At 43.5% G+C, this 24,905-nt stretch overlaps 1 protein-coding gene across 6 annotated transcripts in view; it reads right to left on the minus strand.

The window, feature by feature from the left end:
* Positions 1-24,905, minus strand: part of LOC112232964 (otoferlin-like) — a 142,387-nt gene that overhangs the window by 13,126 nt on the left and 104,356 nt on the right. For 5 of the 6 annotated variants that reach the window (XM_042321877.1, XM_042321876.1, XM_042321872.1 and 2 more), the window contains exons 9-38: positions 18,023-18,154; positions 16,593-16,655; positions 16,292-16,376; positions 16,000-16,159; positions 15,651-15,837; positions 15,222-15,408; positions 14,733-14,956; positions 13,807-13,915; positions 13,441-13,648; positions 12,890-13,010; positions 12,411-12,511; positions 12,092-12,182; positions 11,868-11,984; positions 11,376-11,528; positions 10,620-10,812; positions 9,899-10,023; positions 9,648-9,782; positions 8,733-8,894; positions 8,096-8,167; positions 6,003-6,122; positions 5,544-5,705; positions 5,205-5,367; positions 4,377-4,552; positions 4,120-4,149; positions 3,844-3,978; positions 3,601-3,676; positions 2,758-2,906; positions 1,973-2,245; positions 1,641-1,768; positions 29-199 (exon numbers count right to left, since the gene is read on the minus strand). In XM_042321877.1, coding sequence (XP_042177811.1) covers positions 29-199; positions 1,641-1,768; positions 1,973-2,245; positions 2,758-2,906; positions 3,601-3,676; positions 3,844-3,978; positions 4,120-4,149; positions 4,377-4,552; positions 5,205-5,367; positions 5,544-5,705; positions 6,003-6,122; positions 8,096-8,167; positions 8,733-8,894; positions 9,648-9,782; positions 9,899-10,023; positions 10,620-10,812; positions 11,376-11,528; positions 11,868-11,984; positions 12,092-12,182; positions 12,411-12,511; positions 12,890-13,010; positions 13,441-13,648; positions 13,807-13,915; positions 14,733-14,956; positions 15,222-15,408; positions 15,651-15,837; positions 16,000-16,159; positions 16,292-16,376; positions 16,593-16,655; positions 18,023-18,154 — 4,208 coding nt within the window. The remainder of the gene's footprint in view (positions 1-28; positions 200-1,640; positions 1,769-1,972; positions 2,246-2,757; positions 2,907-3,600; positions 3,677-3,843; positions 3,979-4,119; positions 4,150-4,376; positions 4,553-5,204; positions 5,368-5,543; positions 5,706-6,002; positions 6,123-8,095; positions 8,168-8,732; positions 8,895-9,647; positions 9,783-9,898; positions 10,024-10,619; positions 10,813-11,375; positions 11,529-11,867; positions 11,985-12,091; positions 12,183-12,410; positions 12,512-12,889; positions 13,011-13,440; positions 13,649-13,806; positions 13,916-14,732; positions 14,957-15,221; positions 15,409-15,650; positions 15,838-15,999; positions 16,160-16,291; positions 16,377-16,592; positions 16,656-18,022; positions 18,155-24,905) is intronic. The other variant, XM_042321875.1, reaches the window with a different exon arrangement.

The following is a 24,905-nucleotide window of genomic DNA, read 5'->3' on the forward strand; positions in this document are numbered from 1 at the left end:
ACTAACTAACAGACGGACAGGAACTCACACAGAGTAGTTGTTAGCGATGCCACAGGTAGCTCTGTGTTTGCTATAGTAGCGGTTCTCCAGGTCGATCTTGGTCTCCCCGATGAGGTCATCAGTGCCCACCAGATCCCAGTCGTACACTGACACGGTCAACATGGACTCCATGGGGAACGTAGCCTCCATGTCAAACGCCCTGAAAAGGATTTGAGGGAGGCAAGGAGAGGAAGGGATGGAAGGAAGGGATAGACCAAAAAGGATGAGATGAAGAGAGTACAGATGACATTTGAGATAAGATTCTGATATTGCAGAGTTCAGAAACAAATATTTAACTGTCACTTCACAATGATACACTGATACAAAATACTAATTATTTACAGAACCACATTGTGGACCACTCAAATTGAGTTGAGACACTTAAAACAATTATAGTCAAACATGGGACAGGCGTCATCTATAACACATAACATCATCTCTACCAGGGGTCCAGGGAGCAGAACTGCAGACCGAAAAATAATTTCATTTTTTGATGAAGGGAAACAGAATCGGGAACGAAAGTGATCTCTGGTGTTCTGGAACAGAGCCGTTATTTTTAAATCTTGATGATTAATAATGTGACATTTTTTATTTTTTTGTTCCAAAAATATTCCTGATGTCTAGTATATCACTGTAATTTGGTGACGTTATAACGCTAATAATAGCCTAAACACATTCCAAGCCCCATCCATGCCCACCCCTCTCTCTCGCTCTGTCCTCTTCCCATCGTGAAATTTCAGTCGCACCTCACGGCTGCACTTATCTGACCAATCAAACATGTAAACAACTAGCTTACGCATTCCATACTGTAGAAGGATTCTCTATCCGTGCTAATGGTTTAAATAAATACATTTGTTATTATCTAAAACCTATGTTGATTTCACTGGTAAAACAACAGAAAATGAACCATATGAACCGTTACTTTTTTGGGGGTTCAAACTGGTCGGAACACTGGAACGGAACGAGAAAAAAAAGGGATTCTGTTCGGGATGGAAAATGATTTTGGTTCCATCCCCTGATCTATATACATGTATGCATAAACAAAAACAAAGCACCGTAAATAAAAGGACAATTAGGCATTAATAAACAAATGTGTCCATTGGAGGATAAGGTGGCAGGCTTTGGCGCAGGCATTTACATTATTGTTAGCTGATAAAATGTCGCGGCATTTATCATTTTCATCGAGACAGTTAACATTCTCATTTGGTCTGTATTCGTATATCCCACACTAAAGCACGGCTCGAGCTTCTGTTCAATGGAACCATTGTTACAAAAAGTACAAACACGTTTACCTAAGGGGGTATTTGCGTATCGACCAGGTTCAATAGCGAGGGGGGCCACTCCACATCAACATTTTCCAAAAGAGCTTTGATATTGCTTGGATAAAACTGTATGTAGAAAGGGTTCTGTCACCGAAGGTGTGTTTCAAAAGGCTCTGGATAACAGTGTATGCTTAATGACTAAAATGCAAATAGGAAATGGTAAGCTTTTCATAGATGGCGCTGCCAATGCATCTATGTGAGTTACAAGAGTCAAGTAATGCTTCAATACAATAGCTGAATCAGAAGCAAAGTGCAGTCAGTTTATCCATCCACACTCACTTGCCAAAGACAGGGTTGAGCTGTTTGGAGATATAGTTCTCTTTATCCTTCAGCTCTGACTTGCCCAGTTTGATGACGACGTAGGGGTCCGCTTTCCCATTGACATCAGCAGGATGGAGGTCTGTGGCCTGGAACAGAAAGTTGAAGAATGTGGTATAGTTCAGGTTTTTATTCATTCATTTATTCTTAAAATCTTTTGAAACCTTATTTTACCCCCCCCAAAAAAAAAAAAAAAAAAATAGTTGACTGAGAACACATGACTAGGTCGCTATGCTTTAGAGCAACAAAGGTTTGGTTTATGGTCAGGGGTTAGAGTCTAGGCTGTTACTCACCCTGACCACGAAGACTCGCACCAGCACATTGATTGGGTCATTGTGTGGAATGCTCTGGAACATGCCCATGTTAGGGTCGAAGCCCGCCTCCCGGGTGATCTCCTCAGACAGAGGCAGCTTGTACATGCACATGGAGCCCTTGAATCTGCCCACGATCCTGTCGTCATCCAGGGCTGCTTCATCGTCGTCCCCTGCCTTCCCTCTGTACAAGTTGAAGGTGTGGAGCCAGTCCTCAAAGTTATCATACTCTGCCTCCAACTCCTTGTTGTACACCTGGAAAGTACAAACGCACGCACACACACACACACAGTTTTATAACTGACATTGTGGGGACACACAATTCAGTCCCGTTCAAAATCCTACTTTCCCTAACCCCTAACCTTACCCTAACCTTAACCCCAAAACCTAACCCAAAAACCTAACCCTAGATCTTAACCCTAAAACGAACCCTAGCTCCTAACCCTAAACCTAATTCTAATCCTAACACTAATTCTAACCTTAACCCTAAACCCCCTAGAAATAGTATTTAACCTTGTGGGGACTAATAAAATGTCCCCAGTTGGTCAACTTTTTGTTAGTTTACTACTCTTGTGGATCCACACACACACACACACACACACACACACACACACACACACACACACACACACACACACACACACACACACACACACACACACACACACACACACACACACACACACACACACACAGGTATCAGAAACCCTCTGAAGAGCAAGGGGTGTGTATGTTTGTGCCCAGTGGAATCTCGAATGCCTACTGACCAGTAGCTCGTTCACTTTGGGTTTGCTGGGGCGTTTCTCTGTCCCCTCTCCTGCATGGTGACTCTTCTTCTTGTCCTTGTTCCTGCTCTTGTCTCGGCTCTTCTCCTTCCCCTTGGAGCCTTTTACAGGGAGGTCATCAGGTTTGATATCTGAGGGTGGAGCGAGGGAAAGGAGTGGAGAAGGGGGAGTGGAGGTGGCAGGGGGCAGGGGAGGGGAGGGGAGTTGAGTGGAGCGAAGGGATGGACACGTTACAGCACCCCAGATATCAATCAACATGAAAGTTGACATCTGACCCCTCTGGCCATCCATTGCCATGGCAACTGATATCTATGCCATCATGAGTAATTTCAAATGGAACATATTTGTTATCACAAGAGCCACCTCATCCTTTATTCAAATTCTGGGAGAATGTCTTAACAGGAACTCGGTAAACAAGACATTAATAATTTATGTTTTTTTTTTCCATTTTTATTTAAAATTGAGTTCATGCTACATGCTAGTAGATGTATAGATTTATATACATGATTTGATATGGAGTCATGCTTTCCTTCTAATTTAGGTGGAGATGGGCGGGGGTAATCGGATGGGGGGGGTCCTAGGGATGAAGGAGGCGAGTGATGATGGTGTGCAATGCATACAATGCCTTCACATTATCAACTCAACTGGTGCCCACTCCACCAGACCGCAAGCAGGCAGAGATAGACACTCTGATCCTATAGCATCCATCTATAAAAGCACACATCACAGCCATCCACTGCTCCCATTCTTATCCACTATTTAGAGCTTAAACAGAATCCTGTCGTTCTGAGAGACACGGTAAGTCATCCTGAGAGACCGTTGTACCTGCTCCCTCTGCTGCTATCTCCTGCTCCTCCCTCTCCTCGGCCTCAGCCAGCGCTGCCTCCTGGGCCCTGAGGATCTGGGAAAAGATCAGGATTATTCCCAAAACACACACATAGAACTGACTTTATTCTAGGACACTCTAGTAGTCTAATTGGAACTACTCAAACACTATTTCCAGAATATAACCATATTCCTACTAGACGGAACAAAAAGCAATATAATAGATTATAATAGATCTCTCACCTCCATCAGTGTCTCTATGGAAGCAAAATATTTGGACCACCAGTCCAGCATTCTCTCGTCGGTCTCATCATCCTCCTCCACCTCTCCCTTCTTTTTCTTCTTCTTCTTCTTCTTCTCTTCTTTCTCCTCCTCATTCTGCAGATACGAGAGAGAGAGTCTGAACAAACGACCAAAAGTGCTACCTGGCATAGTAAATAAATGTTACAAGTGGCAATTGATGTCTGTCCACATGGTGAAGCTCTTTCAAATGAGGAGGGACAGATCCATACCACTTACCACATCAACTTTAATTACTGCATCAGACGACTACAGGGAGAGGGTCACACAAAACGGCACCAAATTACACACAAATGAAAATGCAAAATATTTCAATATAAAACACACACAAAAAATCTTTGTTTTACACCACACACAGCACCAGAGGTGTAAAAGCTATGAACCTCAATTTCAGTCCTTGAGTGCATCTCTACTTCTGTCCTTTTCAAAAATCAAAAGAGATTAAAAAAATCTGAGACATGCGTGCCAAAGCTTACAGCATCTAACTTCACCACCGTGTCCATTTTCCTGACTGAGGGGTTGGCATCCATGTTGACTATGACATCACCTGTGGGGTGAGAGAGGGTGCGGGGCAGGGTGCGGGAGTAAAGGGAGGAGGGGCGAGATTGGGACCCCCCGTTGGTCAGGACCATGTAGCCATTCATCAGTCTAGCTGGAGTGGGGTCAGGGGTGTGACCGAGGAGGAATAGGAGAGAGAGAGAGAGAAAGACAGAGAGAGAGAGAGACAGAGAGAGAGACAGAGAGAGAGAGAGACAGAGAGAGAGAGACAGAGAGAGAGAGAGAGAGAGAGAGAGAGAGAGAGAGAGAGAGAGAGAGAGAGAGAGAGAGAGAGAGAGAGAGAGAGAGAGAGAGAGAGAGAGAGAGAGAGAGAGAGAGAGAGAGAGAGAGAGAGAGAGAGAGAGAGAGAGACAGACAGAGAGAGAGAGAAGACAGAGAGAGAGAGACAGAGAGAGAGAGACAGACAGACATAGAGAGAGAGAGAGAGAGAGAGAGAGAGAGAGAGACAGACAGACAGAGAGAGAGAGAGCAGGAGAGCAGGAGTGGGAAAAGGCAAGCGCAGAAAGCTTCAAAATAAGTAAAGCACATTCATATTCACACAGGTCTGAGAGGAAATCAGAAACAGTTGAAAAGAATATGGAATATTAGACTCAGAGAATATACAGTATATCACCAAATGTCCAGTATATACTCAAATAGTATGAATACATGGTATTGGATTCCCCTGAACAATACAAAAATGTAAAATCTTGTAATAGGAATAGAAAGTACTAGAAAAGTGTCTTGCATAGTGTGAGTAGGTCTACCTGCGCTGGCCCAGTTGTTTTGCGTCTTGTCTGGGGGGCTGTAGATGAAGCGTCGTAGGCTGGTGACGGCGTGGGAACCCACCAGGGTGTATCGGCCAAACGCCCTGCAGTCCACTACCCGGATGTTAAGAGGAGGGTGGAGCAGCTCGTTCTCTGGCAGGTCCTGATGATGCCATGGGGGCAAAGGTCAGGGGGTCACATATCGAGTTAGGACTAGGTGGTATGAAGTTGCCCTGATCTAAGGTTTAAACATCTGGAATCTATTTTCTATGTACAGTACAGTATCTGTTGTCTTTCACTCTCTGAAAGGCCATCAAGATTTGACCAGGTTCTACTCACCACCTCGAACCACTTGACCAGTGTGCTGAAGTTGGGGTTCTTTTTGAAGTTCACGATGAGTGCAGACTGGACTCCTCTCCCTGCACACTCTATGTCCACCCTGGGTCTGTCCACCTGGGCCAAATTCACCCTCTTCAGATCCCGCAGGCCCCAGAACAGAACCTGGACCAAAACCCATCACACTGGATCAGACCATTTGAGCAGCACCCCCCCAGATCTACAACTCATTTGAGGGTTCCGCATCTAACACACTTATGAATAACTTGTTTTGGGGTTCCCTTTAGTTTCCCTTACAGGATCTCCACTTCTTGGACTCAGTAATGAGGGAGTTCCTCCTCCTTTAAGTGTCTAGTGTTGGGGTACCTTCTCTTTGTCCTCTAGTTTGGGATACCATCCCCCTATTTGTAGTTTTAGTGCCCTCTCGGAGTTCTGTACCCTAGTCATAGAGTGTTGTCTCACCTCTATGCGATAACGGCTTAGGACAGGTCTGATGCCCATTGGCACAGGGAGGATGGGTCCACGGTCTGAGTCTGTCGGACCATTGATGGCAGGAAGCTCCGCCCTCCCCCCTTGCCCAATCTACTCAGGGAAGAGAATTGGGGTTATTTGTAAAAAAAACAAATGTTTTAACCTTAACTAGGAAAGTCAGTTAAGAACAAATTATTATCTACAATGGCGGCCTACCCCGGCCAAACCCGGACAACACTGGGTCAATTGTGCACCGCTCTATGGGACTCCCAATCACGGCCGGATGTGATACAGCCTGGATTCAAACCAGGGACTGAAGTGACGCCTATTGCACTGAGATGCAATGCCTTAGACCGCTGTGCCACATACAGTATACACAGGGCCAGTTGTTTTGGTTGTTTAAAAAAAATGATTGACTGGTATTTCCAGCATTATCCACTTGGTTTGCTGCAGGTCGAAAATCCAAAATCAATCAATCAATGTGTGGTTGTGCGCGAGTGTATGGTAAGCCAGGGGAGGAGTAACTGTAATAAACTTAATTGCACAAAGCCTATTATTTAGCAGGGATGACTATTTGTAGATCAGTGATTCTACACCTTACTTTGCTCAAGCTGATCCTCTCTAATGGACTCGGAAGTTGTAGCTAAAAAGGGGTCAATTAGGGGCAGGTTAAGGGAAGAGTAATTGTTAAGGGAATTTTTTTCAATGATGACTAATTATGTATACATTTCAATCAGGACTGACTAATCAGAATACTATTATGTTACTGTATATGTACTAATCAGAATACTATTATGTTACTGTATATGTATGAATTTTCTTTTTAATCCTAGTACTGAATATAATGTGTGTAAATATAATCAAGAATTAGAACAATGACTGTCTGTACCATGGTAGAAATGAATGAACTTATAGCCAGTCTGGCTAGAAGGCTTATCTACACAAGCTGACCTTGGCTAGGTCATATATTATCTTAATAGGGAGAGACATGTGAGAACCATACAGCCATTGTACTGGAGAGGAGATGAGACGGGCTAGTACTGAAACTAATGACGTCATTTTCAGTTTATAACCTGTGGTAAAATGTGTAATGGGCAGTACTCTCGTGAATAAACGCTGCTGATTGACTTTAAGACTGGGCTCTGTCCATTTTATACAAATAAGGGTCATACAAATTCTTATGAATTGACAGAGTGTTTGATTTTAATTGGGTATTAAAACAGAGGAATTTAATTCCACCAACAGTAATTGAAACCAACCATGGAAGTATGTTATAAGGGATTTGGGGGTATCCCCTGCCGGGACTCGAACCCGGGTCCAGTGACTATCAAGCCTGTCAAGCCAACACCTTAACCATTATACTATTATCTCCCCTTAAACTGCCCCTAATTGACCCATTTTTAGCTACGGTACATCTTTCAAGTCCATTAGAGAGGACCAGCAGCAAACCTAGTGGATAATGCTGGAAATACCAGGTTAAAAAAAATTAACAAATAAAACAAACAAAACAACTGTCACTAAGTATTCAAAAAAACTGAAAAACATATACAAATTATACATGTAGAAATGTACAAATTGATATACAACACAGTCAGCATCAGTATTCCGAGAGAAAAGTGACCCAGCTGAAGCTGTTGAAACTTAGTTTTTGGACTTAGGACTTAGTTTGTCTGAAGTTTTTAGTTTGGCTTCCTAGTTTGGCCTGGATTCTCTTCCTAGTTTTGCAGAGGTACAGACGTTAGAGAGAATCGTTACAGAGCAAGACACTGAATAGAGATGGATGGGGCAGAAAGGGAGAAAAGCACCTTTATAGAATAAAACATAGCAGAAGACGGAGGAGGCTGGTGGGATGAGCTATAGGACAGGCTCATTGTCATGGCTATAATGGAATAAATGGAATTGAGTCAAACATGTGGTTTCTATATAATTAATAAGTTTGATACGTTTCATTAATTCCATTCCAGCTGTTACAATGAGCCTGTCCTCCTATATCTCCTCCCACCAGCTTCTATTGGCAGAAGAACACTTAGAGTGAGAACCAGAGAGTAACCATAGAGGGATGAGCAGAAGAGTGAAAAGAGCACCTTAATCTGAGGAACTGCAAAGTCATGGACAGCAATCAGAGCCCTCCTGATCTCCTCATGGTCATAGGGAATCTGCAGAGCAGGGGCAGGATACCGGAGTATGTAGGTTGGAGGGCACAATGTAGGGGTCGTAGGGCGAGGTTCAGTGAGGGACAGAGGGAGAAAAGAGGAGGAAGGAGGGTCAAGGGACCACAGGGTGGGCGTGGGATTAGGAGACGGTGGGAGTAGGGGAGAAGAGGCATAGAGGAAGAAGGAGAGGACAGACAATTAGATGAAATGGAAATGGGTAACAGGCAGATGAAGAAAAGGAAAGAGAGAGAGAGAGAGAGAGACCTTTCTTTTCTAGATTTGCTGAAGAGTTAGCTAGTGACTGTGTTCCGTGCGTAAGGGTGTGCACAACTGTTCAGTAGTTGCATATTCCACGCATTTAGTAAATCGGTAGAATATCATTCTCTACGTGATTCATTTGTCCAATAACTTCTTGCTTGTGCGTCGGGTGTGTATTTTTAAACTCTTTTCATGCTTGTCGCTGGCATGCTCTCAGTGTGTCCTTGTTATGTGTTAGTTTCCTAGTGTGTGTGTGTGTGTGTGTGTGTGTTCACATGTGTCTATGTGCGTGCATGTGTGATCAGCTTACCTGTAGCAGCTCGAAGGCAGCCAGTAGGTCACCGGCGGTAGAGTTACCACGGTAGATCTGGTAGTACTCTAGCTGAGGGGGGAACCTCGGGGGTCCGTAGTGCTCGTCACACATCTTAGTGATGGGCTTAGCAAACGTACGACCAATGAACTCTGCCTTGCCCTGGATGCCACCAACGGTAGAAAGAAAAACAAAGTTAGAAACGTTTCTGGGGTGTACTTCCTGTCATGTCCACTGGGGGTCAGTGTAAGCACAGAGGTAATGCTGAAAACAGTGTAAAAAGCGGGGACTATTCAGAGAAGATGCGACTGTAAGACTAACAAAATACTTAAAAGAAGTCATACTAGGGGCCATACCCCTATGGGTTCCATCAGTTTATGAGAAGCATGCATGACTATTAGAGTAAACACTTTAACCAAACTAATCAACTACTGTTTCAGCTGTCACAACACAACCGTGTCTACAACTACTAACTTCAACCACTACCGGAGGAATGCAAGAGGACCATGCTTATGGCTACATCATGGACAGATGGTAAACCTAGTTTGGGAAGGGCCTTTCAAAATAGCCTGTCCTGCCTCTTGTATGACTCCGCTAACTAGCTACATTGCTACGCAAACAGAAGCCCAAAGCAGGAGAGGCGCTACTTCAAGCGTTCACACTCTACTTAGCCCCAACAGCATCCACCAAATGAGGAGGTACAGGAGGAGGTACAGGAGGAACATGGTAAATGAAGACAAGAACAGATACACAGTCAGGACATATGGACAAACACCGTGTTGGGATCACAGATCTCACAGTACTTTGAGTCCTCGTATCCTTTAAATCCCACAAAACAATTGCTTCTCTATGGGTATAGATAGACCTCTACCACAATGATAGGTCCCCCCTCTCCCTCTATCTCTAGGGTCGTACCACAGTGTCCTGGTCGTAGACCTCTACCACAATGATAGGTGGGTCGTCTCGTAGCTCGCCGGCCTCCCCGAACAGCTCAACATCATCAAACACCAGCAGCTGATCCCACGTAGGGCACAGAGTCTCACTCAGGACCTAGAAACACACAACAGGTCTCCCTTGAAAAATATTTGTTAAATAAAAGTTTTAAAGAACTCACACCAGCACACACACACACGTACGCACACTCTCACGCACACCCTCTCTCTTACCTCAGTGACCTGGCTGTGTGTGGAGAAGAAGACCCTGGCGAAGGGGTCTGACAGGCCACTGCTGTCTGCAGCAAACAGACTCCTGGCCTGGTACATGTGAGCCCTCAGCTGGAATACCTGCTTCACTGCAGCCCAGAGAGAGGACACAGAGATGAGACAACACTCAGATACACAGGAGAGCAGAGAGAGAACACAGAGATGAGACAACACCCAGATACACAGGAGAGCAGAGAGAGGGCACAGAGATGAGACAACACTCAGATACACAGGAGAGCAGAGAGAGGACACAGAGATGAGACAACACTCAGATACACAGGAAATCAGAGAGAGGACACAGAGATGAGACAACACTCAGATACACAGAAGAGCAGAGAGAGAACACAGAGATGAGACAACACTCAGATACACAGGAGAGCAGAGAGAGGACACAGAGATGAGACAACACTCAGATACACAGGAGAGCAGAGAAAGGACACAGAGATGAGACAACATACACAGTTGTGAGCCACCAACACTTGAGTACGTACTTCAATAAATGGGTAGAGGGAATGTGTAACTATAAAACTTGGCTTTTAAAGCAACTACCCACTGGACACGTCAATTCAACGCCTATTCCACATTGGTTCAATGTTGATTCAACCAGTGTGTGCCCAGTGGGTACTTACCTACTTTAGCTACAGTATACAGTGCTGTAGGGGTCACAGATTGTAGACAGACTTACTGTTATAAACCAGACTGATAGGGGGTAAAGACTGCAGACACGAGCCTGTCCTGGGAGCCTTGTTCTCTTCAAAGCCGTTGGGCAGGCCAGACAGGAAGTCCTTCCTTTGTTTGTTGAGGCCCAGCCACAGGTACATCTCCATCTTAGCCTGCACTGTCCACCCGGCTGGACCAAACCCCTTCTTACCAGGCAGCTGGGGACACAAACGTTACAGCGACGTTACAGAGACATTTTTGTAACTTTCGTCAGCTATAGTAACATTTTCATCTTAGCGTGGGTTCTAGAGTCGCAACGTCACAGACATACAACAGCAAATGCTAACGTAAACGGACTTTCATCAGCTCATTGTTTTATCACAGGTTTTGCACTCATCACTTCATTCTCTACCAGAAAGTAGGCTGGCCCTCTCTGACACTGCATTCTGTACATTTATAAATCCCTTTTTGCAAAAACGGCCACATTACCTAACATTGTTACTAACCTATACGAGAGACCGTACCCGGTCACTCTTTAAATTTTGTACCTAACTTACATAAATAGTCTTCTCAATACCCTACAGTTGGACGCGTTGGTGCCTTTCTGGCAATCCGCATTGTCGTTAGAGGTACGCTTTACTGAGGGATGTGTTGTTGTTTTTTTGTTGTGTTTGTGGTACTTTTATTTGTGTGTTTCCAATGCTCCTGCCTTGATTGTGTCATGCAGGCATCCCTGGAAGAAGAAGTAGAGGGTGGAGAGAACCACAGAAGCTTCACATACCCTGAGGAAGACAGCTTTGACCTTGCCACAGTCCTTGCCTGTCTCCTCGTCTACGATGGAGTAGAGGATGTCTTTGGAGGGGATGCGGGCGTAGGCGATACGCTTGTTGCTACTCATCATCCATATAAACACGTCTGGGATACTGTGCTGGGGCTGGAGGGCACAGGGGATACAGGTTCAAAGTGTTATTGACACCCACATAGTGGTCAATACAGGCTGAAATTCCTGGGCGTAACATAAATGACATTGATATCCACAAGGACGCACAATATTTCAACAGTGAAGGGCATTTTATGAGTTCACAGTGGTGCTCTTAACTGTACAAGCGATTGGTTATTAGTAAGCTAGTGTTTTATATAAGGGAGAGTTAGGATCCACTGGCGGGAGGTTGCTGAATGTTTTTCTGAGGTTGCCTGTGCTCTCTCTATCAATTGCTCTGTCGATGCACCTGGAATGTGTTATAAATAAAGTTGAGTGTAACAGAATCTGTACCTCGTCGGCAAGGAAACGTAGCCTGTGCAGGAAGTTCTGAACCATCTTCAGTTTGTCTCTCACTGTGTTCCTCTTCACCTGGGAGCGAATCAGCTTGGCCTGCTGGCCCATGCTCTCCTATAGAGAAGGACATGACATTATACACATTCCCACCCTCTGCTGCATAAGGATAGATCCATAACCATAGCAACTCTCTCCATCACTCTCTCAGAGCAGCGCTGTACCATCTCTCTCATGCAGGACTTGAGTCTCTCTTTGTCCAGTTTGGTTCTGCCTGCCTGGTTCTGGTCCTTGTTGGCCAAAGTGACGAAACGACTGAAAGCGAAAACACAGAGACACTTAAAGAAGATACTTTGCATAATAGGATCAAATCAAAATCAAATCAAATGCTATTTGTCAAATACTTACTAAACAACAGGTGTAGACTAACAGTGAAAGGCTTACTTGCAGGTCCTTTTCCAACAATGCAGAGTTAAAGGTAAAAAAAAATAAACAAGTAATTATGAATTGATTATGGTTGTCGTAGCAGTAATGTTATCTCACTTGCAGCCAGTGCTGAGTTCCTCCAGCACCCCTCTGAGTCTGCGCTCTGGATAGGCTGTCTCTGTCTTGATGATCTCCTGCACATCATTCAGACCCTCCTCCTGTCAGACACAATACACAAACAAGGGCATCAGATACAATATACTCTTAGAAAAAAAGGTGCCATCGAGAACTTTAAAGGGTTCTTCGGCTGTTCCCATAGGAAAACACTTTGAAGAACCATTTTTGGTTCCAGGTAGATCCCTTTTGGGTTCCATGTAGGACCCTTTCCACAGAGGGTTCTACATGGAACCCAAAAGGGTTCTATGTGGAACCAAAAAGGGTTCTCCCTGGAACCAAAAAAGGGTTCTCCTATGGGGACAGCCAAAGAACCATTTTTGGAACCCCTTTTTCTAAGAATGTAATACCTTGAGTTATTTGGGATGAATTAACATATTATCCTGCACAATGGTGCACATTTAACATGAGTGATTACTGACCAGTTTGTCAGCGATCTTGTCCATGATGTTGGAGTTGTAAAGTCTTCTCCTCTGGTCCTGCCACCAGCTCTTGATGTAGATACACGGCTTCTTCTCAAAGTAGGGCAGGTGGAAGTAGTTCCTAAAGTTGGGCACAAATCAAATTAAACAACCTTTTCTAGGCTGTGTAGAACAGATGTGATCCTGTCAACTCTTATCTGACAGGGGAGAGGAAGAGAGTTGACATTATCAGAGTGCCTCAGAGAATGAGATCAATGGAAACTGATTTCTTTCATATCTCTCTTTTTTTTCATGTTGTACCGTGCACCATGTTATTATTTTTTTAATCTCCATTATCTTATGTTAGAGTATTTTGGTATACATACTGTATCTTATTCTATGAATAAAGAAGACCAAGTGGTATACTGACTTTTTTTGAGTTGTGACACCCCATCAGCAAAACAATATTTCTAAGCAGAACTAAGGCTTTAGGGGTGACCCAGGAGGAACTAACGGAACATGACCAAACCACCACTGATGACCCCTGACCCTTGAACCCCTGCCCCTCTGACCTGTCTGTTATGACAGGTTTCATGGGTGGGGAGGAGGACACAGACACCAGGTCCCCATTATCATCTGCCTCGTCCTCACTGGAGTTCTGCTGGATCAGCTCTGACTCCTCCTCATCACTCTCTCCTCCTCCTCCTCCTCCTCCCTCTTTCTTCTTCTTCTTAGCTGCCGAGGGCTTGCTCACTCCATCTATCTGGTTGCCGTAGTTGCCTGGGAGAAGAAAATGGGGAAAATAAAGTAGTAGAATTGTATGGTTGTGTTATTGTTTGTGTTATTTACATGCCAAACATACAAATCATTGAGTACTCTCTTTTTAGACAAATACTTATGAGAAGTTATTACTGTATACCCTTGAGTGTAGTACTTACCTATTGTGACCTCGAAGCTGATTGGCTTATCGCCGATCTTCCTGTCGATCATGGTGGCCTCCAGGAAGGAACCAAACAGGAAGAATTCCTCTATTTTCCCTGTAACACTCTGAACGACAGAATGAAGAAGACAAAGTAAACAACCGAATACAAATTAAAGGTAGAACCAACCCCCATTTGACCTTAAACTCACACACACAGTATGCTAAATAAACAAATACAGTCTCAGTTACCGACACACAGGTTTTTCTTTTTAATCAAACAATGTATTTTTTTAGTACTGATGGAGATGTTGAGCACGTTAGGGTTTGCCTCGTTAATCTCTCTCCCTCTCCTATAGGCTAAGGGGTGATAGCTACACCTGCACCTGGCATATAGTCAAACTGATATAAACAACTTACTGCACCCAAGGGAGACATTAGGGAGGCATTAGCTAAACAAAGAGACAGCTAGGGGACAGTTGGGAAAGCTAATGTTTAGCCTGGGGTAACACTGCTAACTGATTTCCCTAACGGCCAGCTAACAACTTTAACAGCAATATAATGTCAATGCAATGCAGTATAACAACAGAATGGAGACATCTAACCACTGACTGTTTACGGCGAGGTCAGGAAGTCATAGGCAGGGTCAAAGGGCAAAGCTGAAGACGCGTCGGGTTTTATGTATCTTAACTGAAAAGATTTGGGGATACTCAATAGTTTGGCAGTTTCTCCCAATAGTCCTATGCTTCATAATCATAATGAATGGGGATGAGAAAGGTCATGTAAGGTAAATATAATGGAAAGTTTGAACATAGTACTGCAGTGTGAGGTGTGAGTCAATGACAGCCAGCCAATGTACACTCCCTTTTGAAAGGAAAAGCCAATGGCACTCACCTCAGACATACATGGCAACCAATGAATAGTCACCACCCAATCAGCACTCACCTCTGAGATGTTAGAGACAGGCTCCACCTGCACCTCGGTGGAGCTTACAATCTCAGTGGAGGTGGTGTCCAGGATCTCCACGGCAACGGAGATGAGGAGGCGGGCCCTGAAGGACACGCCTTCCCCCAGCCCCTCATTCAAGTCCTGGTGCTCATCCATCAGAGTGTACTGGCGGGTGGAGCCATACATGTTGACCCAGGCTGGGCCCATGGTGGGCAGGAACCCTGGGGGAGGAGAGGAGGGATGGAGGATGACAGGAGAATTCAACAAAGAATAGGGTCCTGAGAAAGGCTATTGCCTGAGTGGTGTCGGGCAGGAGCAGCAAACCATTGTTGACTTTCTTTAATCATTTGGGTCAAAGCCCTCTAATGACTTGGTAAAAACGACTGACTACCAAAATGACTAATGTGCTACAATAAGATTGGATTGACCCGATGCCCTGGCAATATTCTACTTTTGAGCTATGGTTGGGGGCAGATAGGACCTCACCTTTGTCACCATCATTGGCGATCTTTCGCAGGTCAATGAAGTGTGTTCCTATGGCGACGTCATTGACTTTGTCGGAGTCTCTTATCTGGACCTTCATGCGTTTGCAGAGCGGAGGAAACATCTCAGTGAAGACCACCTGCTCATTCCAGATCGGCTCATAACTACTCTTCTGGACCGATGTCTTCCCCTGGAGGAAATAACATCAACATACGCCTGGATTGACACCCATTCAACTCTTACACTGACACCTCATATTATGCAAATGTATACTGTATTTATAATGGGAATGTGATCCATTATGTAATGCTATTTGTCTCTTTTGTTTATCAAGTAAAGAAATAAAACAGACAGTTTCAATAAGACAGTTTCAGGTTCACGGTATGGAGAAGTCAGGACCTCCTGAGTAGTGGGTGGCTGTAGTGGACCTACTCTCTGTCCGGCGAAGAGCACTTGTACGTAGGGGTCCACCAGGTCTCTGTTCTCCCCTATGAAGGCCTTCTTAACGTTGGCCATGATGCTGGTGTTCATCTTGGGAAGGCCCTCAGCGCGGTAGATCTTCACGTAGAATCGTGCCCACTGCCTCTCCAAGGGAACACCCTCCGGAAGAAGGAGGTTCCTGACCAGAAACAAAAGGTTGACAAACAGTTGTACGCCTGATTTCGTCTCAACGTAACCCCTTGATAACATTCTCCTGACTTTTTTATTTAACCCCTGACCCCCCTAAACATTGTATAACCCTTCTACAACATTCTATTGCCCGAATAAAACATTCTCTTACCCTTCTATGTCGTCTTCATCCGTCTCGTTGGCCTTGTGGGGAGTCTTGATGTTGTCCCCCTTCCCCACCACGGCGATGTCACACTTGATGTAACCTTTGCAGCCGGCCGTGATGTCATCAGGGTCAGACAGTGTGGCCCACTTGTGGTAGAATTGGTGCTCTGTGACAGACAGGTATCAATCCAAAAATCAACCATTCTTTCAACCACTTACAGGAATTAAAATAATTCTAAATATGATCACGGCAACCATCAACATCACCCATGTGCCAGTCTCAGGACCTTACCACTTACCAGGCTGGGAGTAGACTGTGCCAACATCCAGCTTGAAAGTTCCAACTAAGGTGCCACTCCGCAGCAGGTTCTTAGAGTGGATCACCTGGTGAGAGAGAGGAGAGGAAAGGAGATGAGAGGAGAGGAGAGGAGAGGAGAGAGAGAGAGAGAGAGAGAGAGAGAGAGAGAGAGAGAGAGAGAGAGAGAGAAAGGAGTAAGAGTGTGTGGGAGAAGGATAAAATGTTGATTTCATGCTCAAAGGCTGTTACTATAAAGAGAACGATTGAACGTCTGTGTGTGTGCGTGTAGACGAGCCACTTACTGAGAGCTTCAGGATCTTGTCAAACATGACATCTGGTGGGACGTGGAAGTCAAAGACAAAATACTGTGGGGAGAAGAGAAGGCATAATGTGATGTGACAGATACAGTAGCCTTACTTTCTGTCAAATGACTCATGTATTGTATGATCATTCCATTGAGTTCAGTAGATTCAAAGGTTGAATTGAATGAATCAACCCCTGAAGGATTCATTGGTCATGCCACACAACACGTTTCTACATGCCTGATAGGGCTGGGAATTGCCAGGGACCTCACGATACGATATTATAAAAGCAAATCAAATTGTATTGGTTGCGTACGCATATTTAGCAGGTGTTAATGTGTTTGTGTAGTGGGAGAGAAAATGAAACCCGCACACTGCTCTTGCTAGTATCACTGCTCTTTAATAAGCTTTACGTATCGGCCTCAAGGCCTTCGTTTCTTCTTTTTTTGTCATCTTATTCAACTGTTACCATGCACCTGCAAAAAAGGTAGCTCAGATGTCAGAGTGTATTTTGAATCATGAATTGCGGGTGTAGTGAAATGCTAGTTTTCCAAGCTTCAACAGTGCAGTAATATCAAACAATACACACAAATCTAAAAGTAAAATAATGGAATTAAGAAATATTAGTATGAGCAGCGTTGGAGTCCGGAGTATGAATATATATACTGCATATGTGGTGTATAGACATTGTGGACAGTATGTGGATACTTGTGTGCCGATATGATATGTATTGAGATTCTCATGATTCTCACGATTCTATATGTATTGCGGTTCGATACAGTGATTTCAATGCGATTCGATGATCCATAAATAATGCTCACCACATGTCTGGTGCAGAGGGACAAGAGAGAGCCATGGAGAAAATGAGTTTTGATCAGCCATGAAAATATATTCCCTATTTAGAAAGAAGATGGAGAAGGCTATGAAGGGAAAAAAAATAAAAAATAATATTGCGATATTGCCAAAACAATACGACATGATATATTGTCCAAAATAATACCCCGATTTGTAACTGTATTGTTCCCCCCGTCACTAATGCTTGAGGTGAATAACTAACAGAATACAACCAACAATGATCAAATTAACATTCTTTCAGCATTAGCTGAATCCATTCACGTCCGGGTGAATTGAACTGAATACAAGGGGAATTATTACAGACTAATGTCTAGCAGGATCAGGACACCAACTGAATAATGCTTTGACGCTTTGCTCAGCCTCCCTCTCGTGAAATAAGAGTGTAATGTGCATAGCTCAAGGCAGAAAGGATTCCTGTTGAGCCCAGAGCAGAGGCTTTGATCTGAACACAGCCAGGCTGGTGCTGGAGCCTCTGAACTGAGACTGGCTTCTCTTCCCACTTTTTCTATTCAATTATACACAATGTAGAGGGGAGGGGAGGGGAGGGAGAGTGGGAGAGAGAGAGATGCACTTACCTCATTGTAGTAGGGGCAGTTAGTGGACTCCTTCATGGAGGTGTACTTCTTGTCGTCCCCAATCTCCACACAGACCACAGGGTCCATGTTAAGGCCAACCAGCTGTCTGGCCTCAACGACTGTGATGCTAATCTAATGGGACATATTAGCATTAGGGTTGCAAAGAAACAGAACATTTTCTGGAAAACCCAGGTTTCCCGGAAATCCAGCTTGAGGATTATCGGAATCGGGAGGGAATAAGCATGGAGGGAATCATTTAATTCCAAAACATTCCACCCAAATGTGAATGAAAGTACCATAATAAAAGGGTACGGCGTGAAACAAACAAGATGACAACTCAGACTGGAGGTTTAGACTACAGAGGCGACTTCTGTCCCTCAGGGTTAATTATCCCTGCTGTGAACATCTCAGTCGGTGTGCGGTGTTGTGGTTCCTGGTCACAGAGACTGGTACATTACTGTATCTAGGTCAGTTTGCTGTTGTTAGCAGGGGAGTTTATGCAGTTTGCAGTTAGGCTACGTTAATGAGCTGTTAGATTCTGTTCTTCCCACCCAGCCTTCACACTATCCTCTAATTGTATCCTTACTGGAGCGTTTTTTCTTTCCTCTCTAATAAATCTCATTCCTCCATCCTTCCTTCTCTCCTCTCTTCTGGCGAAAAATGTGTTCACTATGACCTTACCCTTCACCAATTCTACTGTGAGACCTGAGTCCAAGCCAACAACCTGTACACAGCATCCAGTCGAAGCTATTAAACTGCCTTTTCTCTCATGTCTTTTCTCTCAGGAGTGCGACATGGGTCCATGTGGAGGGAGCATGGAGAGACTTTTCTCATGCTGCTGGTGTACTGGTGGGAAAATGGGCAAGGCATAATGGGCTGTAAAGGCCCAGGTGAGAGACATTATCAAAGGCCATCCACTTTGAAACGAACTGACGAACTGAAACACTATCTGAAGCAGAACATGAAGAAATGCCAGAAGAAGATTGCCAGGAAGGAAGGGGGTGGTCAACTGTGCCTGTAAATTGATTTAGGGTTGCCCTAAACTGTTTATTTGGGGTATCATGTTTATTTTGGAGGTCTACACACTAGGAAGCTTATTGTGATTTAGATTGAAATGCATTGAGACACCGATCTGTCATTAACAAACCACTAAGTTGAGGGTCTTGCATTTGCGTGATAGACTCAAAGTAAAGCACGAAGGACTGTCAATCGGTCATAAATTTGGGTTGTATCGCTATTATGGGGACGGTGATAGTAGGGGTTTCAATTTACCATGTTATCATAATTCTAATGTTAAAGTGCATCAATACATATGGCTTTCTGGATAATACAGTACAATTGACATGAGCATGTTTAAGTATGTTTATAACTATATACAGTACCAGTCAAACGTTTGGACACACCTACTCATTCAAGGGTTTTTGTAAATGTTTTACTATTTTCTACATTGTAGAACAACAGTGAAGACGTTAACATTACAAAAGAACACATATGGAATCATGTAGTAACCAAAAAAGTTGCCACCCTTTGCCTCGATGACAGCTTTGCGCACTCTTGGCATTTTTTCAACCAGCTTCACCTGGAATGCTTTTCCAACAGTCTTGAAGGAGTTTCCACATATGCGGATCACTTGTTGGCTGCTTTTCCTTCACTCTACGGTCCAACTCATCCCAAACCATCTGAAATGGGTTGAGGTCAGGTGATTGTGGAGACCAGGTCATCTGATGCAGCACTCCATCACTATCCTTCTTGGTCAAGTGGCCCTTAAACAGTCTGGAGATGTGTTGGGTCATTGTTCTGTTGAAAAACAATAGATAGTGGGACTAAGCGCAAACCAGATGGGATGGCTTATCACTGCAAGAATGCTGTGGTTGCCATGATGGTTAAATGTGCCTTGAATTCAAAATAAATCACTGACAGCGTCACAGGCAAAGCACCTCCACACCATCACACCTCCTCCTCCATGCTTCACAGTGGGAATCACACACGCAGAGATCATCCACTCACCTACTCTGCGTCTCATAAAGGCATGGTGGTTGGAACCAAAGGACACATTTCCATCGGTCTAATGTCCATTGCTCGTGTTTCTTGGCCCAAGCAAGTCTCTTACTTTTATTGGTGTCCTTTAGTAGTGGTTTATTTGCAGCAATTAAACCATGAAGGCCTGATTCACGCAGTCTCCTCTTAACAGTTGATGTTGAGATTTGTCTGTTACTTGAACTCTGTGAAATTTATTTGGGCTGCAATTTCTGAGGCTGGTAACTCTAATGAACTTACCCTCTGCAGCAGAGGAAACTCTGGGTCTTCCTTTACAGTGGCCGTCCTCGTGAGAGACAGTTTTATCTTGGCACTTGATGTTTTTGCGACTGCACTTGAAACTTTCAAGTTCTTGACATTTTCCAGATTGACTGACATTCATGTCTTAAAGTAATGATGGACTGTCATTTCTCTTTGCTTATTTGAGCTGTTCCTGCCATAATAAGGACTTGGTCTTTTACCAAATAGGGCTCTCTTCTGTATACCACCCCTACCTTGTCACAACACAACTGATTGGCTCAAACGCATTGAGAAGGAAAGAAATTCCACAAATTAACCTTTAACAAGGCACACCTGTTAATTGACATGCATTCCAGGTTCATGCATACCTCATGAAGCTGGATGAGAGAATGCCAAGAGTGTGCAAAGCTGTCATCAAGAAAAAGGGTGGCTACTTTGAAGAATCTCAAATATAAAATATATTTTGATTTGATAAAATCTTTTTGGCTACTACAAGATTTAGTATGTGTTTTGATGTCTTCACTATTATTGTACAATGCAGAAAATGGTCAAAATAAAGAAAAACCCTGGACTGAGTAGGTGTGTCCAAACTTTAGACTGGTACTGTAAGTGGACTCGTGGTAGGGACTAATGTGTTATGGGTTAGATGGAATGATTTATGTGCAAATGTATTTGTAACCGGAGGCTAAGGTCACTGTAGTAGTAGCATCACATCTCCTGCAGAGTGGGCCAAATGATAGGTGACCATTGCTGTACATTCATACCCTAGGGTGAGGGTATAAATTAAGTGATTGCCTTGTGTGTGGTGATGAAGCATGTACTGATGTTTAATTCATATGTTCCTGTCCTCTTCTGAGAATGAACTGCACTATGTGAAGGTTTGAAACTCAATGACTGAGGTCATTTACAATTGTAATGTACTAAGTGTAAGGAAGTCTTTCCTTTTCCCACTTTCCAAATCATGTTAATGCTTGTTTGATGAAAAGCATCAACTGGCGCACAACAAGGGAAAATGATTTAGTGTAAAGGTGCTGATTAGCAGGGAATAAATAAATAAAAAATTTAAGATATAAAACACAGAAAGTAGCACACTCCATATATAAAACCACCTAGTAATTTGAAGGCACAGTGATGCCGAAACATTGGCATTTTGTTACCCAATAAAATACTGGGAGTGTGTGACTCTCTTTGTTTTTAATGCCTGTTTGATGAAAATGCTTGTAAGTAACTTTCCATTAGGTTGAGACTTAGTCTCAAAAGGGAAGAAATGTCACGAAAAATGACAAAATTAGACATACTATACTGTATTTACTTAGAGAATTGTCCATTGCTATATGCTAGTGTTTTTTTTTGCTGATGCAGGCTTGTCTTGTGTGACTTAGTCATAAGTCTGGGCGTACAGATAAGAGCCGGGTGTGACCGCAATATGTGACATCCCGTTTGTACTATCTGCTGGAACTTCTTTCATAAACCATGTTCCCCATCCCTGTTTTCACACATCTGCTAACTGCCACATAGACAAAGAGGTTGGACTTTCTATAAAAGCTGAGAGCCAACTCTGTTCGTTGGGCATTTAACTCTGAACTATGAGTGATTGTTGATTGCTCCATTTTTTGCTAATCTTACAATAAAGGTTGTTGTTTGAAGAATATACAGTCTCTCTTTAGAATTTCCAAGACATCAGTCATCTTACCAAAATTAAGGGGATGATGGTGCAATCTTTGTGAGAGGGAGGGAATATGATTTTATTGGTCCTCAACTAATGGCTCAGACACTCAGTTAGCCCTGAGTTAGCCTGCAGGTTAGTTCTGAATGATTCATTGCCAAATACATTTACCTGGCTAAAAGGTGAGCCACTTGCGTGGTACCGGTTATCCCGAGTTGAACTCAGAGTTGACCAAAGTGACTCAAACCATGTAAGTATTATAGGGATCAGGAGCAAAGACCAAGATTTATACCAAGACATTGGTCCATGGGCCCTTTCTCAAATTGTAAGAAACTCAAGTAGAGTAAACTCGAGTACAGTACCGCACAGTAGAGTACAGTAGAGTAGGGTACAGTACAGTAGAGCACAGTACAGTACATTATATAATGGGTGGGTCTAATCATGAATGCAGATTGGTTAAAACCGCATTCCAGCCGGTGTCTATTCCACAGGTTACCACCGGCTAAATCTATGACATTAAAATGCCTATTTACTCTGTTCCATTTGACTGCGCAATCCACTGTCTCATCAGCCCAGCCAAGCAATTTATAAACTTGATCTCCACTATAAAAAGCATCTAGACTTTAAATCTAGACTTTATCTCACATTTCCTTTAAACTATCATTTTGTTTTCAACAGCAGAGATTTGTATAAACCTTGCTGTCTGTCTCTCCAACATTTACAACATTGTTTCAATATTTACATTTGATTTCCAGCTGTCCTATAGTAATGAATGTGTCGGGAGTTGGGATAAGATAGACAGGCAGGGAGCGTTTCTCAGCCAGTCGAAATCATGAACCAGCTGACATAATTTCTATGGATATATACAATGAAATGTCAATTGAAGAAAGGTTAAATGAAACAAAGTGCAGCTAGTTTGTAGTCTTTCTATTGTCAATTTGACAGGATTGTGTTAGCTGTGTTGTTGGCTAGCTCCTCTGAACAACAGTGTCCTGATGAGTAAGCACATTTTCTCTGCTAGGCTAATTGTGCCTCATTAGGTCATTGTTATGAATGTCTCCAAATAAATGCAGCTTAAACAAATGCAAATGCAGCTACTTTGCTGTTATTTTAGCTGCACTTTTTGACGTGACTGTAAGTTAGCCGTAGCTGGCTAGCTATAAAGCAAGGGATAAGAATGTTGCCAGCCAGTATGACAATAGAACGTTTAGAACGAACGACTGGGTCACATCCAAAGATACTGTAATGACCTGACTAGATCATAAAGGAACAATTGTCCAGACAGAGGCTTGAGTTTACAAATTGACGGTTTATAAACCCAACTTCACACAAGCTACTGTTTGGCCATAGCCCACGCCAAATAAATGAAAGATACCCCACAAGCCAACCGTGACCTTCTCTTGTGAAGCCCAGATGTAAGAGAGAGAACAATGGCTTAACCTGGTCTTAACTTCCAATGCTCCATCCCCCTGCCCAACCCCCCTCCACGCCACTCCGCCAACCACCAGGATGCCCGGCATCAGAACATTCCAGGCATCCATGTGATTGGCACATAGCTGGTTGATTGGCATGTCGGACCCCGCGAACACTGGTAAGTACAACACAACCCACTAATAGCCTACCACATAACACACCGCTGTCTGTGCGGGTCGCTACAATACTGAACAAAAAGACTGAACAACTGGGTCGCGTCTCTAGGAACGGAACCGATACAACTAACGACCAATAATTATTTGAATATGTTGGTAACCCGTTGTACAAAAGTGATAATGCCCTCGAAGCCGGTGCCAATATATCCTCCAAACACGGGCTTCTCTGGCATTATCACTTAAGTAGAACACAGTACAATACAGCATATTACAGTAGAGTACAGTAACGTCATGAGTTGTGATTATGGTCCATTGTTTAGCTAGCTAGCTACATGACTTAACAAAAGACTCCACTCTAATTTTGGCAATGTACTGTATTTTCATTTCAAGTTAAAGTGTACTGTTAGCTAGCTAGCTAACGTTAGCTGGCAGGCTCGCTAACTAACGTTGCATCATGCGTTGGGATTCATTGTTTACCTAGCTAGCTATCTAGCTACATTTCTTAAAAAATACTCTCGTCTCAGTGTGCCAAAGTGCAGAATAACTGATGCATTTTTGAACACTCAACAGCCGTTGAATATGTCCAATGTCAGTAAACGTTGGCAACAAAGCATAATTCAATTGTTGCCAGCAGCACATTTACAGTCACCAACATTCTGGATAACATTAAAAAAAGTCTAACCAGCTCTGCTAGGGCGAGTAAAATGGTCAGAGTGGGGTGTTCTCTCATTATGTTTCTGGAAGTAGCTAGCCAATGTTAGCAAGGTAGCTTGGGTGCTTGACTGTAGTTGTGAGGTCACAACTTTCGGAACAACTCTACTTATTGGCCAGAGCGTCCAGTGTGCGCTCTGAACGCGATAGGACGAGTAACGTTAGGGTGAGCTGTTCTCTCTCTCTCTCTCTCTTAGATTTCTGGAAGTAGCTGGCAAGTTCGTACAGAACGCACGGACCAACCCTTAAAGAGATGGGTGGGGCTAAGGCTTAAGAGGGTGTGAACAATACTTTGTGTAGACAGAAGGGTGTTATATTGAAATAATAGTGTTAGATAAAAAATAATCATGAATTGCTTTATTTTCAAACATTAAGTTTAGGAGTCAGGTTTGGGACAGCCACCTGTACAAACAATGACATTGTACCATGTTAATTTAACAATATGTTTGTTATTGCCTAGAAATGAATTAGAACATACCATGATTTAAATAAATGTCCTAATTTTGGAACTTAACAGTTAAAAGAAATAAAAAATTGTGTGCGCCTATTACTATGACTGAACCTGCAAAACAACACATGTTTAGAGTGGCAAGTAGCCTAGCGGTTAGAGTGTTGGGCCAGTAACAGAAAGGTCGCTGGA

This window comes from Oncorhynchus tshawytscha, linkage group LG05, assembly GCF_018296145.1.
Source record: "Oncorhynchus tshawytscha isolate Ot180627B linkage group LG05, Otsh_v2.0, whole genome shotgun sequence".
In the NCBI taxonomy this organism is placed as follows: domain Eukaryota; kingdom Metazoa; phylum Chordata; class Actinopteri; order Salmoniformes; family Salmonidae; genus Oncorhynchus; species Oncorhynchus tshawytscha.